This window comes from Pipistrellus kuhlii, unplaced genomic scaffold (genome assembly GCF_014108245.1).
Source record: "Pipistrellus kuhlii isolate mPipKuh1 unplaced genomic scaffold, mPipKuh1.p scaffold_m20_p_17, whole genome shotgun sequence".
Lineage (NCBI taxonomy): Eukaryota > Metazoa > Chordata > Mammalia > Chiroptera > Vespertilionidae > Pipistrellus > Pipistrellus kuhlii.
In genome coordinates, this window is record NW_023425482.1 from 17,516,895 (window position 1) to 17,536,564 (window position 19,670).

Below are 19,670 nucleotides of genomic sequence, written 5' to 3' on the forward strand. Positions count from 1 at the left end.
CGCGCTCTGGTCACTGTCCAATCGGATTCTTAGAGCGGAGCGCGGCCTTTCCCCCCCCCCCCCACCTCACAGATGCGCCGGCCCCACCCCTCTGCCCGGCAATTGGTGAATTGGCGGCTCCGGGGGCGGAGATTAGAAGGTGTCCCTCCGCCTCCTCCAATAGAAACGAGCCAGGGGCGGGGCCCAGGAGCGAAAGGACCATGGCGTGGACACAGCTGAAAGTGAGTGTAGAAAGTGGGTCTGTCGCGTGGGCGAGGGAGAGTCCGGCGAGGGCAGGGGTAGCCGGGGCGAGGTGTGGGCGGGAGGCCGCTCCGAGAGCGTTGGCCCGTCCTGCACGACTGTGTGTCTCTGCAAAGGCTCGTGCGTGTGCATTTGTGCACATGCACTTGGTCTGTGTGTGTAAACGGTCCGTGTGTGTGTCTGCGTGGTCGCCAAACATTGCCAGCGCGCGTTGGCCAGTGACCACATGACCGCCCAGCATTGCGTGCAGCTTCCAGCGTGCAATGAGGCTACGAGACGCGCTCCGAAACCTTCTGGACAGGCCTTTAGGGCGGGGGCTCCACGTAAAGGTGCTGATAATTTGTTGATTGACATGAAGGGGCGTTCCTACAGTCTGGAGACTAGAAATAAAGACAACGAGTACTTGATCTACATTAACAGCTAGGCATGATCCTTAAGGCACATGTGACCATTGAACAAAAACCAAATCTTTATTCTGGCCAAAAGATCTCTGCCTGTTTTCCCAACTTCTCTTCGAGCCATGCTTTTACTCCTCGGTTCCAGACAAGCCTTTCCCCGTCCGTCCCCCATTCCTCGGGAGAATTTCATTCCCCTCTGCCAGGAGAGAGCCTTTGCCATTTCTCCTCCCCCACTGCCTCCTAGTTAACTCCCGTTTATCCTTGGAATATTAGTGGCACTTCCTCAAGGAAGCCGTTCTCTACCTCTGAGATTAGGTCCGGTTCTTCTATTACCCTATAGTATATAGGGCCTACACCAGTGGTCGGCAAACTCATTAGTCAACAGAGCCAAATATCAACAGTACAACGATTGAAATTTCTTTTTGAGAGCCAAACTTTTTAAACTTAAACTTCTAACGCCACTTCTTCAAAATAGACTTGCCCAGGCTGTGGTATTTTGTGGAAGAGGTGCTACACTCAAGGGGCCAAAGAGCCGCAGTTTGCCGACCACTTCCCTATACCTTTTTCTTCATAGCAGGTGTACAGTTACACATTTACATGATCATTGGTTTCTGTCTCCTCATGTGATTGTATTTCCCGAAGGCAAGGACTCACTGATTAGCCCATCTATCAATGATTGAACTAATGAAAGAATGACTCGGCATCTGATAGTGATAGAGAAAAGTATTATGAACCATGGTTTGACTAGGACAGTGGTTGGCAAACTGCGGCTCTTGAGCTGCAGTTTACCGCTCTGTTGACTAATGAGTATGCCGATCACTGAACTAGGAGAATGGTTTCTTCGTTTTTGTTTTTTTTAATTTCTCTTTATTGTTGAAAATATTACATATGTCCCCTTTCTCCCCCCTTTGATCCCCTCCTTCTGGGAGAGTGGTTCTTGACCTAATAATACCAGATGCTCCTTTAAAAAAAAATTGCAACTCTCTTTATGATTCTGAGATGGAATTTATATATAATGTAATCTTCCTATGCATAATTTTTTAAAGTCATTATAATGTGCTAATTGGAATATAAAGGAGAAATGAAAGTAATTTAAAATAATATGCATTTCAATGTGTAAATGGTAGGGCATGACACCTAGATAGTGAAATAGTCAAGCGTTTCAGCCTCTGCTTAGAAATTCCAGTGCCACCGGTATGTTTGTCAAACACCCCCCAAGCAAAGCACCCTGCCATTCCTGCTGGGATTTTCTGAAATAGGGAACACTTCTTGGTAACGATCTGTGCAAACTAGCACAGGCCCCAGTTTACTGGGTCATTGTATTCCTGGAAAAGCCAGTGCACATGAAAATGCAGGAGACAGTCTTTGTGTTTATTTGGGGAAGGAAGGCGGCCAGTGCTGGCAGAGAGCTGGGGGCATTGCTCCGGGCGGCGTGTTGCTGTGTCCTCTGTGTGTGTGGGTTGAAAGGCGCTGCAGCCTGGCTCTGAGGGCCAATGTGCTTTTCCCCCAGAAGCGGGCCCAGGATGCCTTGATCATCCTGGGGGGCGGAGGACTGCTCTTCGCCTCTTACCTGACGGCCACGGGGGACGAGCATTTCTACGCCGAACACTTGATGCCGACTCTGCAGGGGCTGCTGGACCCCGAGTCAGCCCACCGGCTGGCTGTGCGTGCCACCTCCCTGGGGCTCCTTCCTCGAGTCACATTCCAAGACTCCGACATGCTGGTAGGTCCTCTTGGGACACCTTGTGCAATCCAAGGCCCACATCCCCTAACTCACACGGTGGGGGGCCGAGCCTGCTGAAAAGCAGAGTCCCAGCTCCCCAGGGGAATCTGATGTAGGCGTGCCAGGCACACCCTGAGAAACACCGGTCCGCCCTTGGGTACCTCTGACGTTGTCGCCCTCTCCCTAGGAAGTGAGAGTGCTGGGCCGTAAGTTCCGAAACCCGGTAGGCGTCGCCGCAGGATTTGACAAGCACGGGGAGGCTGTGGACGGACTGTACAAGATGGGCTTTGGTTTTGTGGAGATAGGCAGTGTTACCCCAAAGCCTCAGGAAGGAAACCCCAGGCCCAGGGTCTTCCGCCTCCCCGAGGACCAGGCCGTCATTAACAGGTGGGTGCGCAGCTCCGGGGGGGGGGGGGGGGGGGGACGACGACGACGACGACACAGGGCCGCCTCCTCCAGGCAGGGACCTTGGACGTTTTCTCTGTCTGTGATGCGGGCATCTTTCTGTCGTTTTCAGGAACCACGTGGAACATCTACTGTGTGCCGGGCGTAGGCGCAGGTTTTAGGGTGTTAGGGTTAGCACATACACACCCTGAGGCTCAGAGAGCAACCTAACTTAGCTACAGCCACCAGACCGCAAGCAGGAGAGCTTGGGCACAGGTGTAGTAGGCTCATCTGACTGTTGAGTTGATGCTTTTCCCACATTGCCACTCCATTGCCAGTGCCCAGCGCTGTCTAGTAGGAATAGAATGCGAACCCCATAGGTAACGTAAGATAGTCTAATGGCTATGATGAAATAGTGAAAAGAAGTAGGTGAAATGAATCTCAATAATGCATTCTTCCCCCTCTCCCCCCAATAATATATTCTATTTAGGTTTTTGTAATGTATGTTGTTTTTTAATTAGGTGCTTATTATAATCTAAACATCGTTTTATCATACAATCCGCATCGGAATGATTCATAAGCTGCTGACCCACTTTTCCTTGCACCAAGTCTTCCAGATCCAATGTGTGTTCTCCTTCGCGATTTCAGGTGCTCCGTGGCACGTGTGGCTCTGGCTCTTGGGTAGGACAGCCCAGCCCCAAACTTTAGTAAGCTGGAAATTTTCATCATCGGCACACACAGCTGCCTTTAGTAAGAGAGGTCCTTCTGGATGTGCGGTCCTTCTCAAGGGCCAGGAAGAGGGGACGGTTTTAACAGGCAGACGGGCCGGGGAGATGGAGTGGCAGGATGGGTCCCAGGAGGTCCTTCATGGGGCAGAGGCAGGAGGCGGGAAGAAGGGTTGTCAGAGTGACGGCTCCTCAGGGTGGAGGGCGCATAGGTAATGAGTGGCGGCTGGAGGCAGCCAAGTCCGGGCTGGATGCAGCATCAGGTGGCTGAGAGGCCTGTTTGCAAAGTTTAATCTTTCCCTGTGTGGCAGTTTTGGACAAATCTTCTAGGAAGTCCAGGGGCATTTAGACCTTGGAAGTCTTAAGAACGGACTCTTCTTTTTCATTTCTGTTTTTGAAAGTCATACATACGGCCTTGGAGCCATGTCTGCAGCCTGCCTCCTGGCTGAGGGCCCTCACCTTGCCCGTCCCCCTCTGCGCGTGTTGCAGGTACGGGTTTAACAGCCACGGGCTCTCGGCGGTGGAACACCGGCTCCGGGCCAGGCAGCAGACGCAGGCCAGGCTCACGGAAGGTAAGGCGGGCTGCCTGCGGGGGGGCGCCCTGCGTTCGCTGGGAGGCAGCCTGTGGGAGGACCATCAGGAACAGCCCTGTGACGTAGCCGCGCTTGAGCAAATGGGAAAGAACACCGCAGAGCAGAACGCAGGGCTCTTTGCTAGAGGAACTTTCCTGGTTTCCTGGTTCCTCCGTTTCCAAGATTTTAGCAGAATTTCACAATGTGGCAAAGTTACATAAGCCATGTTGTGTCTTCACGGGCGGCTTGGAAGTGAGCAGAGCAGGGTGGCTCCCGTGCCATCTGAGAGGCAGCTAAGCGGTGGGCAGGCTCCAGCACCGACCTCCTTGTCCTGCGGCCCTTACAGCAGTGGTGCGTGTGATTTGTAGAGCGCCGCGAACCAGAGGAGCACGAGGAGGAAAGGTAGTTACTGACATTCTCCCCGACCGACCGGGGAGAACGCCTCCCGGCCTGCGGGCGTCCCCGCTGTGCTGGCCCCAGGATGAGCGGTGGTCGCAGTGCTGTTGTCCTCCCCACGCGCTCTGGGGGGGCTGTCTGGGGCTGCGGCCTCTCCCCTCGCTGGGTCCCTCCAGGCCTCCTTCCGGGAGTTTAGTCTCATTAGGAATCCGGGTGGTGAGCGACGTTGAAAGGGTCTGTGGTTTGGAGAGTGGGAAGTGCCCTTGTTTGGAAACCCGTGGCTTCGGCGGGACCAGAGCCTGGCATGCCGCACACCTTGCTGTTTGGGGAGATTTGAAGGTCATCGTATGACTTCCCTGGTTTGTGATACCGGCCTGCCTTCTGGCCTCCCTTTCCTTTTGGCTGTCCACAGTGCTCTTTTCACCAGCTTTCTCCCGTCCCCCCTGGCCCATCCTCTCACCCGTGCTCTGGCGCTGATATTCTCTGGACTGCAGCAAAGTCCAGAGCTCTGCACAGGGAGTTTCCCAGCAGCTGGAAGCCGAGGACGGCTTATTGCTGGGGCCATGCCAAGGAACAGAGCTGACAAAGGCTGAAGTGCCCCTCGGGGGCAGAGTAATTCAGCGGCTTCTGTCAGCGGGGGCAGATGACTAGTAATGCAAGATCCGTTAGCTACGTGGAAGCGATACTCTCAAGCCAGTTTCTTTGTGTGAAAAAGAATGAGAGCTTAGAACTGCCCCTGGCTGGAGGGAGGCCAGACTTGGAAAGCTAGGACATCATGTTGTATAACCTTTGTCCAATGGGTTCTAACCTTACCCCTGCCCCAACACACACAGAATTAGCCACACAAATCTCATTTTCTTGGAAGCTGCTGATAAAAGGGTATGAGAAGGTACTCAGCAGGCCTCGATATTGTTCTTTGATCCTCCTTGACCTGACCCAAAGCCTGTACTGAAATATGTTTTTTGGGAAGTCCAAAATGCAGGACATGTGATAATCCAGTGGATTTCTCAGTAAGGTGGCTGTACTACTGTTCAGATTGAGACACTTTAAAAAAATATATATATATTTTATTGATTTTTTACAGAGAGGAAGGGAGAGAGAGATAGAGAGCTAGAAACGTCGATGAGAGAGAAACATCGACCAGTTGCCTCTTGCACACCCCCTACCGGGGATGTGCCCGAGACCAAGGTACATGCCCCTGACCGGAATCGAACCCTGGACCTTTCAGTCCGCAGACCGACGCTCCACCGCTGAGCCAAACCGGTTTCGGCAGGTTGAGACACTGTTGAGAGAGAATAATAATATGCCCAGGTCACAGGACTGATGAGGGCCACCCTGGGAGCACCGGGCGGTGTGGTCACCCCCGTTATAGGGGAAGGCCCTTCTCAGGAAACTGGAATGATAAAACAATGATGCGGGTACATGACAACTGAAAATAATACTTTCCAATATTTTATACCTAAGTCTTTAATCCTGCGTTTTCTTCACAACTGCACACCCAATCATTCAACCCAAGTCCAGTGAGCAGCCCTTGAGAGTAAAAAAGAATTTCCCCTCTGACATTCTTATTGATTTCTGTCTGTTCTCGGTTGTATTACATTCATGAGCCTTACCTTTTTATCACTAGTATTTGCATTCCGAATTTCCCCATTTTTCATTAATTTTTTTTTAAAACAACAAGGGCATGCCCAGGCCAGTGTGACTCAGTGGTTAGAGAGCCTCAGCCTGCTCTAAAGAGCCCCGAGTTTGATTCTCGGTCAAGGGCAAACCTGGGTTGCGTGTTTGTAGGGCATGTATGGGAAGCAACCAATTGATGTGTCTCCTCTCTCACATGGAAGTTTCTCTCTCCCTCTCTCTTTCTCTGTTTTCTCTCTCTCTCTCCCCCTCCCTCCTACTCTCTCTAAAAAGCAATGGAAAAAATATTCTCAGATGAGGGGGGGGGAAAAAGAATAAGGGCAAAATGCAGGAAAATGTCTTAGCGGTTACCCCAACATTGCCATGCAGACAAAGATGGTGAGCTGCTTCCTGGCCAGCAGGCAGCAGCACCGAGCCGTGTATCGTAGCATTTGTCAGCCGGTGTTGGAAGTTCACCTTGCAGGTGGAGGGCCTATAAGGCTGTTCACGTCAAGTAAATGGTGTGTGGGGATTTGCAGGTGGGCTGCCCCTGGGGATAAACCTGGGGAAGAACAAGACCTCGGCGGATGCTGCCTCGGACTACGCAGAGGGGGTCCGAGTCCTGGGCCCCTTGGCTGACTATCTGGTCGTGAACGTGTCCAGTCCCAACACTGCAGGGCTGCGGAGCCTTCAGGGAAAGGACGAGCTGCGCCACCTGCTGACCAAGGTGGGAAATTACATCTAATGCTTTCCTACAAAGCCGGCTCCTCCAGCCTGTCCTGTTCCTTCTCCAGGGCCAAGGTTCAGCGGCACCATGGAAGGCTGTCCTTAACACTTCAACCAGTCAGGACCCCTCACCAGGCCTCTATCCCCACCATAACACCGCTTACGCTCAGTAGTAATTAATGTCTAAGTTTTCTGTCCCGCATGCTCAACAGTAAAGGGACCACAACTTTCATTTACCACGCTGTCCCTAGCACCTAGGACGTTGAATGAATGAATGAGTTGAATGACTTTTCATCGCAGTCTTGTTATCTCTTTTAGGAACAAAAGCCTAGATAAGCCCTACTAGCTATATTAGCCGGTGCCCTTGACCACATTGGGGACTCGATCCTGGGGATTTCTTGGTTCAAGAGAATGGAATGAGTTTTGCGTGGATGGGGAATATTGCGTTAACTGAGGGCTGTGTTTCTGAGAAGGAGAAAGTAAAGCTCATGCTTTGGTTTGAGAGCTGATGTGAAAGTGCACAGGGCAACCCCAGGCGTGGTCTCGGGGGTCCCCATCTCTGGCCACATGTCGCTGCAGGTGCTGCAGGAGAGGGATGCCCTGAAGGGGCCGCACAAACCGGCCCTGCTGGTGAAGATCGCGCCCGACCTCTCGGCCCAGGACAAGGCGGACATCGCGGGTGTGGTGAGAGAGGTGAGGGGCCCTCACGGCTGGCAGCGACCGGCCTGCTGGCTCGCCCTGACGGCAGCCTCTGTGCTTTTCTCTCTGTGATCCTGAGGGCTGGTTTGGTATTGGTCACAACTTCATTCATAAAACAAAAAGCGAATGCTTGAATAAATGTTCGGATGAGTCTTTTTCTCGTGCCTCTTCCCTCCCTCCCGGTCCAGCGGGGGCTCTCAGGCCTGTGCTTGTGTCCTCGCCAGCCTCGGCCAGCGCGGAGGACAGGCACCCCTCGCCTTGTTGCACGTCACAGGCTCTCCTCCAGCAAAAGGATTGCAACTCGCTTTATTGCGAGACTAGCCTGACGGTGGGGGCGGGAACCGGACCTGCGGTATCACGGAAGCCTGCCTGTGTCCTTCTCTCTCCAGCCTGACACCAGGTCTCTGTGGCGAAGGAGAGGAGTGGAAACAGACTGAGCCCTGCAGTCCTGGGTTCAAATCCTGGTTCCATCGCTTACTTCCTCGAGATTGGTAGACTAGTGATAAAAAAGGTCGGGCTCGCCAAAACCGGTTTGGCTCAGTGGATAGAGCATCGGCCTGCGGACTGAAAGGTCCCAGGTTCGATTCCAGTCAAGGCCATGCACTTTGGTTGCGGGCACATCCCCAGTTGGGGGTGTGCAGGAGGCAGCTGATCGATGTTTCTATCTCATCGATGTTTCTGACTCTCTATCCCTCTCTCTTCCTCTCTGTAAAAAATCAATAAGATATATTAAAAAAAAAAAAAAAAAAGGTCGGGCTCATAAATGTGCTACAACTGAGAGCAGACAAGAGTCCATGGGATGTCAGAGGGGCTGCTCCTTGGGTTGTTAGAAGGATCATAACCCTGTCCCAGGGGAGCTCTGCAGGTGGGCACTGTGTGACGGCAGCTGTCGTCATGTTCACAAGCGGAGTGAGGTCTGGGGTCATTCTTGATTTGGGGGGCTGTGGGCGTGGGCACCTGGCTGCCTGCTGTCTCAGTCCCTGGGGCAGCTTCTCCGAGTCTGGCAGCGCCCTGACGGTAGCTGTCTCTGTCTCACTCCGCAGCTGGGCATCGATGGTTTGATTGTGACGAACACCACAGTGAGTCGCCCTGCCAGCCTCCAGGGTGCCCTGCGCTCCGAAACAGGAGGGCTGAGCGGGAAGCCCCTCCGGGACTTGTCCACGCGAACCATCCGGGAGATGTACGCGCTCACCCGAGGCAAGGATCCGGGTTTGTGTGTGGCTCGGGCTCTGGGCTGTGATCGGAACGGCGCTGGCCGAAGCCAGCGGAGCCCCTGGCTCCCACGTGGTCGCTCCCACGTGGTCACGGCGTCGCCCTGTGCTTCTCTGCAGGCAGAGTTCCCATCATCGGGGTCGGCGGTGTGAGCAGCGGGCAGGACGCACTGGACAAGATCCGGGCGGGGGCCTGCCTGGTGCAGCTGTACACGGCCCTCACCTACGGGGGGCCGCCGGTGGTGGGCAGAGTCAAGCGGGAGCTGGAGGCCCTTTTGAAGTGAGTGGGGCCACGTGGGGCTTGAAACTGAGATTAACGTGGTATCGTTTCAGAATGACTCATATCCAGGGGGTCTTACTGATCTGTCTTTACTCTTCATGCAATAAGGGCCTGAGGGGCGGGTATACTCCGAAGGCAGGGGAGAATTACCCTGTGGCTCCTCTGATGAAGGACAAACGGTGTCGACGAATTCAAGCTTAACGCCCAAGGCCATGGTGTCTGTGGCCTGCGGAGGCCTGGTGGCATTCTCCTCGTTAGTTCAGCCACATTGTCATGATGTCAGGGAGCTGTCACACTTAACACCGCCTGCCTTCTGATCCAGCACCTGGGTGTTCAGATCTGGACTCCTGGGTGAAGACAGTGTAGGCGCACGAGGTCCGCGTTTGGGATGGAGAGGGGAGGGAGGCGCAGTAACGGAGCAGGGAGAGCCCCGGTGAGTGTGGGCTTCTGGGAGAACGGGGCCTGCCCTTCATCACTGGCTGGACTTCTTTGTTTTCCCTTTTCCCAGGGAGCAGGGCTTTGACAGCGTCACAGACGCCATCGGAGCAGACCATCGGAGGTGAGGACGTTGTGGTGGGAGGCCTGGTCCAGGCCCTTCTTCCCACTACGTCAGGCGAGCCTCTGAGGGTGGATCAAGAGAGGGAGGACTGTGTCTCGAGCCGCATTCGCAAACCACAGGAGCCCTTTCTGTGAGGCCAGGCGGACGGTCAGAGCGACTTGTGAGGGTCCCGGAACCAACACAAGGCCTTCTTCAGTCACCTGCCAGAATGAACTGCATCGGGACCTTTGCCAGACTCAAGTCCCAGGAGCCTTTAGTATTGCAAGGACATTAGATATTTGGGGGGGTCGCGGGATCATGGAAAAAATAAAGCAGGTTAAAACCTGGATGAATCCCAGCTCTTTCTGGAAGGTCCACCGGCTTCAGGCACGGCAGGTCCTCCCGGGCCTCTGCTGGCTGGGTCTGCAGTGGCTTTCCCAGAGCTCGACGCTGACGTCCTATGTTTGTTTTCTATTTATTTTAAGTTTTAACTCGATTTGGCGAACATCTCAAATTCAGACAAGAGCTGTAAGAGCAGGGCCTGTGGATAGCTGTCTTCACAGCCTCCTCTCTGAGTGCGTGTCCGGATCACTTCTCACCGGGGCGCCAGCCGCTCAGGGTTGGGAGCCACGCCAGCGACCTCGCTGTAACCTGACTACCTCTCGTGACCCTGTCTCCACGTAAGGTCACACTCGGAGGTACCGGGGAGTTAGGATTTCAACACACCGGTCCGGGAACACACGGTGTCACCCATCACAGGGGGTGTGCTTGCTGTTTCCCTGCCTTCGAGTCACGTGCCATGTGACGTGGGTGCCACCCGGCACGTAAGATAGGAGACGAGAGACTAAAGAGAATGCAAAGAGAATCGCTAATCTCTTCAGTACTGGGAAGCGCTCTGGGCAGAGAAGTGCGAGCCTTGTCTGGGAAGTGCTGCTGGTGCCCGGCACACCTCAGCCAACAGGTCACCTTTGTCCCCACCGCCCCAGTGCGGGCTGTGTTACGTGTGATTCTCGGTAGCTCTGTGGAGAAGCACGGAGCTGCAACAGCGATAACGGGTCCTGTTACCTCATCTTCTCATCTCGGCCTCAGCCTGAGCCGCCTCCCATTCACTCTTCGCCAAGAAACTGGCAGCCAGTCTCCTGCTGTTTTTTCTTCCAAAGCTTTCCCCCCCTGGTTTTTATTTTATTATGAAAATACCTTCTCATTAATAAATTTAAATCATGCAGCTCTCAAATAAAGGTTGTCTGTCTCTTCACCCCCTCTTTCCCATACGATTCACTCCCCAGAGGTAACTGCTGTATCTCTAGATATTTCTAAATATTTTTCTTTGTACATACGAACATCCATATCCATCACTACCTTTTTAACCTATCTGCACGCACAGATATAGAAATGTTTCAAGAAGAACCGTGCAAAGAACTGTATTTTAATACTAAGTCACACGAGAGCGAGCTGCTGACCTGACGCCCCACCACCCTGAACGTGTCTGTGTGGATTCCTCGCAGACAAGGACCTTCTGCTGCACAGCGCAATGCAACCGTCAAAGTCAGGATATGGCTCGGATACAGTGTGTCCATCGAATGCCAGGCCCTGTGGGGGCAGAACTTCTAAACCACCTGCTGTGCCCAGATGCCCTGCCCTAACCCCTGGAGCCTGCTCTCCCAGGCTGTGCTGTTAAATGGTGTAAGACAGGAACCCTCTTGAAGATAAGAGATTGTTCGTGTGGGTCTAATCTAATAATGTCCCTGAAAGAAGACTCGAGAGAGAATGCAAGTGCTGCTACTTGGAAGACGGGCTGGGGGTGTCGCCAAGGGTGTGACTTGGATAGCTAGCTCAGTGTCCATTTTGGTGGGAAAATCACGTGCAGAACATGGGGTTCACCTGGCTCTGCTCTCGGTGGCAAATGGGATCCCTGCTCTCCAGCTCCAGGGGGCTTGCCACCCTGGAGGGCCAGCCAGCATCTCATTTGATCAGAGAGGGCAGAAACCAGCATGTTTTCTGGGGCGGTATAACTCCTTCCCTCCTCTGAGCCGAACACACCAGCAGGAGGAAGGTGGTGGTGGAGGGATAGCAGGAGGGTGACTATATCTCAGCCAGCCCCACCCTTTGTGTCTCCCCCCCTCTTCCCCAAGCAGGAGGGCCCCAGGATGACTCACTGTGGGTGAGAGGAGACTTGGAGTCTTCTTAGGCGACATCAATCCCCTCTGACGCCCCATTTTCTCTCCTAGAAGAACAGTGGTTTGGGGGTGGGTGGGTAAAAGATATCTAAACAGTAACTTTTACAAAGATGCATACTATGCACAGGTGTACTTATTAGCAATGGCAATCATGTAAATTGTGCATGCCTCAGTTTCCTAATGTGTATAATGGGGAGAAGCACAGTACCCATGGTTTGTTAGGAGACTATATACGTATGAAGTGCCATAGTGCTTAGTAGATCCTACTCTCATAATAAGTGTTATTTTAATATCTCTAATCCCCACAAAAGTCCTGCAAATGGCCAAAACCGGTTTGGCTCAGTGGATAGAGCATCAGTCTGCAGACTGAAGGGTCCTAGGTTCGATTCTGGTCAAGGGCATGTACCTTGGTTGTGGGCACATCCTCAATAGGTGATGTGTGGAGGCAGCTGATAGATGATTCTCTCTCATCGATGTTTCTAGCTCTCTATCCCTCTCTCTTCCTCTCTGTAAAAAAACAAACAAAAGTCCTGCAAGTAGGTATTATCACACGTCTATATACAGATAAAACCAGAGCTTTGAGGAATTAAACAACTTCTCCAAAGCAGGCAGCTCGGAATCGGCAGGCCCTGGAGTATCTTCTCAGGCAGGGAAGGGCCGCACAGGGCCTCCGGAAAGGATTGCTAGCTCCTTTCCCTACAGAGAAACTTCGTCCCGGGTGCCATTACTTGTTTAAATAGCTTTCACGGAAACTTGTTCTGGGCACTTGAGTGGTCTGATAGGTGGCCTAGCAGGGTCTAGTGGTCAAATCTCTGAGCTTCCCACAAGCGGGATCACCCTGTGGGAACCACAGTGCCCACCAGGGCTGAGCCAGAGGCAACGTGAAACCATCACTTATTGTCTCACACGGTGCCCCTGGGTCAGGGATTCAGGAGGAACGTAATTGGGTGGTTCTGGCTCAGGGTCTCTAAGAGGTGGTTACCAACGCACTGGCTGGGGCTGCAGTCCTCTAAGGGCTGACCGGGGCTGAAGGCTCCACTAGCAACACAGGTCGAACCTGAGACCCTTCAGTCCCCAAGCTGATGCTCTATCCATTGAGCTAAACCAGTTTAGCTCAATGGATAGAGCGTCATCTTGGCTGCCTCCTGCATGCCTCCTATTGGGGATCAAGCCCCCAAACTGGGCATGTGCCCTGACTGGGAATTGAACTGTGACCTCCTGGTTCATGGGTCAACGTTCAACCACTGAGCCATGCTGGCCGGGCCCAGCTCTTTTATTTGAGGAAATAAAATCTAATGTGCTTGCCGAAACCGGTTTGGCTCAATGGATAGAGTGTCAGCTTGGGGACTGAAAGGTCCCAGGTTCGATTCCGGTCAAGGGCATGTACCTTGGTTGCGGGCATATCCCCAGTAGGGGGTGTGCAAGAGGCAGCTGATCGATGACTCTCTCTCATCAATGTTTCTAACACTCTATCTCTCTCCCTTCTCTCTGTACAAAATCAATAATAATAATAAAAAAAGCAATGTGCTTAAGCCACTGCTAATTGGAGCTTTCTCTCATATTTAGCCAAATTTAAGTCTAGCTAATAAAAAAAACAACAGCCAACTTGACCTATCTTGTATGTACCTGTAGGATACGCTATTCTGTTTCTCAGGATGTCCCTGTCCTCCAGGTGAGGTTTCTGGCAGCACACCGCGACAATGTCCTCAGGTGATTGTGTTACCTGCCCTGCAGGGCTGAATGGACCTTGGCAGTCAGGGGACATCTCTGTAAGAACTTTGTGGTTATAAATACGGGAAATCAAGTGGATGTGACCTGTCACAGGTACGAGGACACCAGGGGCCAGGCTGGGAGGTGTGCGTGGGGGAGCAGGAGGGCTGACTTGGGGTTGGCACACAGCAGGTTTGGGCAATACCTGGGCAGCAATACAGGGGGCGAAGCTCCAAAGGGCAGGGCTTTTAGGAGGGGAAACACAGTAAACATGCAAGCTCCTTGCATTCTTGCCAGCCAAGAGGAGATTTCCTGCGTGTCGAAAACTCCATTTGAAAACGGTCCCACAGGAAACAAAAGCAGTTGCAGCAGGCGAAATGGAGGCAACCTGGCTGCACCCCCTATGCTTGTCAATCACCGGGGCTGCCTTGGTGGCCCCAGGAAGGAAGCTGGGCCCGGAGGGTCAGAGCATGTCCTGGGTCAGCACCCACCTTGGCCTGGCCGAGCATGTGGAGGACATACATGCAGTCTTGGTGCTACCATTTCAGCCCTCGGGAATCTGAGAAGCTGGTCAGTGTTTTGAGCTTCAACCATTCTCTTGGATGTTGAATTTTGAGTCCTTAATAGATCTAGACATCTTAATAGACATCTTCCTACCTCAACAGACCAAAAAGTGTGGGTCTAAAGTCTGGGGACCTAAAAGAAATCACTATGGTTGAGTCAGAATTTCAAATGATGTTACCATTAAAAAACAAAAGCACACACACACACACACTCACAGACAGATATGAGAGAGAATAGCACTGACCTAAATGTATTTGTTCTTTCACTCATTCATTCTTCCAACAATCACTTGTTGAGATCTGACTTCCTTCCACTGGCTGTGCTATGTGGGGAGAGCCAGATAACTTTTTCACCATCTCTCTGAGCCTCACAAGAGACAAATACACCTCTGTGGTGGCTCAGTGGTTGAGCCTATGAAGCAGGAGGTCACGGTTTGACTCCTGGTCAGGGCACATGCTTAGGTTGTGGGCTTGATCGCTAGTAGGGGGCATGCAGGAGGCAGCCGATCAATGATTCTCTCTCATCATTGATATTTCTCTCTCCCCCTTTCTCTCTGAAATCAATAAAAACACATATTAAAAAAGAGAGAGTCGAAACCAGTTTGGCTCAGTGGATAGAGCATCGGTCTGAGGACTGAAGGGTCCCAGGTTCGATTCCGGTCAAGGGCATGTATTATACATTGGTTGCGGGCACATTCCCAGTAGGGGGTGTGCAGGAGGCAGCTGGTCGATGTTTCTCTTTCATCGACATTTCTAGCTCTCTATCCTTCTCCCTTCCTCTATGTATAAAATCAATAAAATATATTTAAAAATAAATAAAAAAGACAAGAGAGAGAGACAAATACTAACACAACTGGCCAGAATCTATTGGGTCACAACCTACAACAGGGGACGGAGCCCGGTGCTTCCTTAGCAGAGAGGGGAGTCGCTGGGGGCTCAGCCAGGTACAGCTGCATTGAATTTCCTGTGTGGCCAGGACTGATGTCATACTATTTCCTGGGACCACAGTTACCCAAAGCCCTGATGTCTTGCCCTGAAAGCTCAAAAGCAGAAACCCGTTTTAACCCCACTCTTTCCAGAGATCGGTCATGGGACCGAGTGGGTGGCTCCACTGCTCCTGGAACCTGGCTGGCTCCCAGGGAACACTGCTCCCAAATGCTTTGTCAGGCAGTTTCCTCAGTCTATTTCCTAAAGCATTTCTCAGCCATGGCCCAGTTCCCGGCTGTGTTGCTCCCCCAGCGCCTGGCTGGGGGAGGGGTGTTGGGATAGGAGAGTAATTAAGGGGGGAGGGAGGGAGTTGGCTCCCGCTCAGAAGGAGCCTCCACTTCCCAGCATCAGGCCCCTGCAGCTTGGTGCCCCTGCTTTAGGTCTTCCTTGCCCTCTCTGCCTGAGTCACGGTTTTAATGGACACACACACACACACACACACACACACACACACACACACGGTTCTTAATGGACTTTGATGGCCATTTAGAAGTTGTACCCTGAGGCTGGCTGATGTGATTAGCTAGTGAGTTTGCTTCCTTCTCAGTAAAGGATTTGTCTCTATTTGACCTTAGAGGCGACTCTAATGATGAGAACGCAAGGCCGATGATGTGAGGGGGCTTGGAAATCCTGTGCCGTCCATCAAGCAGGAGAGGGAGCACCCCAACTCTGCCAATGGCTTGGCCTGGGTTGGAATCCAGCCTCTGCTCCTTGGCTAACTACTTGACCTTGAGCAAGTCCCTTATCCTCTCAGTGCCATTTGTGAAAATAGGGTTATTAGATAATAGAAGGATCTACTGCTTCGGGGCTGTTGAAGAATTAGATGAATAAACACGCAGAGAGCACACACAACATTCCAGCACTAAACAGTAAGAGCTCGCACAGTGAGCTGTCATCACTGTGGGGTGAGCGTCTGTTCTTCTGAGGCGCTTGCAGGGCGGGCTCCTCTGACAGCCTTTCCGCCTCTGAGGCCCTGATTGTGGCTGCGGCTGGAAACAATGTGACCGGCAGCAGTGAGCTCTGCTGCAGTATTCCTTTCTCCCTCACCTCTGAGTTCTCTGGGGGCACAGTCCATGCCTGTCATCCGTTCACGTCAGTAAACTGTGTGTGCCAGGCTCTGCTGGGCGTAGTGATAAAGGTGAATAAGCAAATGCCAATATGGCCCCCTACCTTGTCTTCCGGGAACAAGAAGCATGTTTGCCCCAAAAATGCAGGTTGAAGAACCGAGGAATGTTGATATGAATGCTTGTGAATACAGATTTAATTTTAAAGCTTATATTAATATCCTCACACCTTTGCTCTCTGGTGAATTTCATACTGGGAAAGGCAGATTGTATTTACAATTTTAATTGACCATGTGGGTTTGCCACTGGCTCGCTGTCTCTATTGCTAGAAAGCTGATCTGAGGATACTATTTGTGTTTAAAAAAAAAAAATGTATTTTACTGATTTTTTACAGAGAGGAAGGGAGAAGGATAGAGAGTTAGAAACATTGATGAGAGAGAAACATAGATCAGCTGCCTCTTGCACACCCCCCACTGGGAATGTGCCTGCAACTAAGGTACATGCCTTTGACCGGAATTGAACCTGGGACCCTTGAGTCCGAAGGCTGACACTCTATCCACTGAGCCAAACTGGCTAGGGCTGAGGATACTATTTGATTTAAACGCTTGTAAGTTGGAAGTTACTCATTTATAAAGTATCAGGGTTGATGTTACTTTCAAGAATCTATTTATTGCCGAGACCGGTTTGGCTCAGTGGATAGAGTGTTGGCCTGTGGACTGGTGGGTCTCAGGTTCGATTCTAGTCAAGGGCACGTACCTTGGTTCCCGGCACATCTCCGGTGGGGAGTGTGCAGGAGGTAGCTGATTGATGATTCTCTCTCATCGGATGTTTCTGGCTCTCTATCTCTCTCTCTTCTTCTCTGAAAAATCAATAAAATCTATTAAAAAAATAGAAGAATCTATTTAGTTTTAGTTGAAGCATAACTGACATACAATATTGTATTAGTTTCATATGTACAGCATAGTGTTTAGACATTTGTAAATGTTGCAAAATGATTAAAAAAATTGTAAAATTCCTGATCTAACAATGCTTAAGTGTATAATCCAGTGGCATTAATTACATTCACAATGTTGTGCAACCATGGCCACTGTTTGCAAACCCTTTCCATCAGCCCAAACAAAAACTTTGTACCTATTAAGCAAGAATTCCCCACTCCTTCCCCCAGCCCCTGGTAGCCTATTTACTTTGTGTCTCTATGAATTTGCCTTTTCTAGATATTTCATATAAATGGAATCATACAATATTTGTCTTTTTGTGTCTAGTTTCTTCTTTCACTTGGCATGCTTTCAAGGTTTATTCATGTGGTAGCATGTATCAGAACTGCGTATCTTTTTATTTTTAAAAAGAAAAAATATTTTTACTACAGGCCCGGTGCGCAAACTTTGTGCACTCAGGGGTAGGAGGGGGGTCTGGCCTGTGCCTGTTTGCAGTCTGGGAGCCCTCGGGGAACATCCTTAGCACTGCTGCGGGGGCAGGACAGGCTCCCACCACTGCCACTGCCACTGCCACTGCGATCGTCAGCCATCAGACTGGCTTGTTGCTGAATGGCGCTCCCTCTGTGGGAGTGCACTGACCACCAGGTGGCAGCTGCTGCGTTGAGCATCTGCCCCTTGGTGGTCAGTGCGCATCATAGCGACCAGTCATTCTGCTGTCCGGTCCATTTGCATATTACCCTTTTATTATACAGGATTGATTTCAGAGATAGAAATGGTGAGAAAGAGAGATTAAACACCAATGATGAGAGAGAATAATTGATCGGCTACCTCCTGCACGCTCCCCACTGGTGACCAAGCCCACAACCTGGGCATGTGTCCTGACTGGGAATCCAACTGTGACCTCCTGGGTCATATGTTGACACTCAACCACTGAGCCTTAGCAGCTGGGCTACATTGCTTTTTGTAGGTGAATAATATTCCACTGTATGTATATGACACACTCTCTATATCCATCCATTTCCTTAAGAACACTTGGATTTCTTTCTACCTTTTGGCTATTATGAATCATGCCACAATGAACACTGGTATACAATGATCTGTCTGAGTCTCTGTTTTCAATTATTTTTGGGTATATTTACAGAAGTAGAATTGCTGGGTTGTATGGGATTTGTGTGTTTTATTTATTTTTATTTTAAAAATACATTTTATTGATTTTTTTTTTTAATTTATTTTTTTATTGAGAGGAAGGGAGAGAGGGATAGAGAGTTAGAAACATCGATGAGAGAGAAACATCAATTCAGCTGCCTCCTGCACACCCCCTACTGGGGATGTGCCCTCAACCAAGGTACATACCCTTGACCGGAATCAAACCTTGGACCTTTCAGTCCACAGGCCAACACTCTATCTACTGAGCCAAACCGGTTTTGACTATTTATTTTTAAAATGTATTTTTATTGATCTCAGAGAGGAAGGGAGAGGGGGAGATGGAAATATCAATGAGCGTGGAATCTCGGAGGGAAGTCAGGGACAGTGGGTGGGTGGGAGGTAATTAATCCAAGACCTTGTATGCATAAATGCAGAATCCATGGATATAGACAGTGAGGGCCTGGGGTAGGCTGGAAGGGACTGATGAGGGCGGGGGAGAAAGAAAGGGACATATGTAATACTTCCAACAATATTTAAAAAAAAGAAGAAACATTAATGATGAGTCATTGATAGGCAGCCTCCTGCTTGCCCCACACTGGGGTTCGAGCCCGCCATCTGGGCATGTACCCTGACCAGGAATCGAACCACAACCTCCTGGTTCACAGGTTTACCCTCAACCACTGAACCATGCTGGCTGGGCTATGTTTAGTGTTTTTGAGGAACTATTTAAGTGTTTTTCACAGAAACTACACCATTTAGGTGTATCAGAATTCCACTTTTTCCACAGTTTTGCCAACACTTATTAAAAAATTGTAGCCATTCTAGAAGGTGTGAAGTGGTCTCTCATTGTGGTTTTGATTTGCATTTCCCTAATGACACCTTCCAGTGATGTTCAGCATCTTTTCATGTGCTCATTGGCCATTTGTATAACTTCTTGGGCAAAGTGTCTATTCAAATAATTTGCCCATGTTTAATTGGGTTGTCTTTTTGTTGTTGCAGGAATCCTTTATATTAATCCTTATTAGATATATGATTTGAAAATATTTTCTCCCATTCACAGATTGCCTTTTCACTTTCCTGATATTGTACTTTCATGCATAAAAGTTCTTAATTTTGATGAGTTCAACTTGCCATTTTTTCTTTTGTTGTAATTTTGGTGTCATATCTAATAATCCATTGCCAAATTTTGTTTGACTCTGAGCTCTGCAACAGTGGAGTCATTCTAAATATCTTCTGAAATTTGCAGTATTCTTTCAAATTTATGTTTATGAGATTATCCAGGTTCTTTCATAATTCATTCATTTTTCATGGCTGTATAATGTTCAATTATAGGAATACACCACTCATAATTTACCATTCATTTATTAATGGACATTTGTGAGGTTTCTAGTTATTATTATTATTTTTAAAATATATTTTTGTTGATTTCAGAGAGGAAGGGAGAGGGAGAGAGATAGAAACATTAATGATGAGAATCATTGATCGGCCGCCTCCTGCATGCCCCCTACTGGGAATCGATCCTGAAACCCAGGCATGTGCCTTTGACTGGAATAGAACCCGGGACCAACACTCTATCCACTGA

The 19,670-nt window shown here is 50.4% G+C and overlaps 1 protein-coding gene across 2 annotated transcripts; it reads left to right on the forward strand.

Annotated features, from left to right (window-relative positions):
* Nucleotides 1-120: 120 nt before the first annotated feature.
* DHODH (dihydroorotate dehydrogenase (quinone)) lies at nucleotides 121-9,676 on the forward strand. Of its 2 annotated transcripts, XM_036441125.2 has the most exons (9): nucleotides 121-221; nucleotides 2,149-2,361; nucleotides 2,549-2,748; nucleotides 3,960-4,042; nucleotides 6,592-6,779; nucleotides 7,358-7,471; nucleotides 8,521-8,674; nucleotides 8,809-8,968; nucleotides 9,477-9,676. In XM_036441125.2, exons 1-9 carry the CDS (start codon nucleotides 201-203, stop codon nucleotides 9,529-9,531), a joined length of 1,188 nt encoding a protein of 395 aa, XP_036297018.1. In that variant the 5' UTR covers nucleotides 121-200; the 3' UTR covers nucleotides 9,532-9,676. The 2 variants fall into 2 exon arrangements, with proteins under 2 accessions (XP_036297018.1, XP_045438684.1); XM_045582728.1 differs by lacking the exon at nucleotides 7,358-7,471.
* Nucleotides 9,677-19,670: the final 9,994 nt, after the last annotated feature.

What these genes read in the sequence shown, in the direction of transcription:
- DHODH (XM_036441125.2), top strand. Translation starts at nt 201, where the DNA reads ATGGCGTGGACACAGCTGAAA. An exon ending in TGCGCCACCTGCTGACCAAG is followed by an intron (nt 6,780 to 7,357) that starts GTGGGAAATTAC and finishes ATGTCGCTGCAG; the next exon opens with GTGCTGCAGGAGAGGGATGC. An exon ending in GATGTACGCGCTCACCCGAG is followed by an intron (nt 8,675 to 8,808) that starts GCAAGGATCCGG and finishes GCTTCTCTGCAG; the next exon opens with GCAGAGTTCCCATCATCGGG.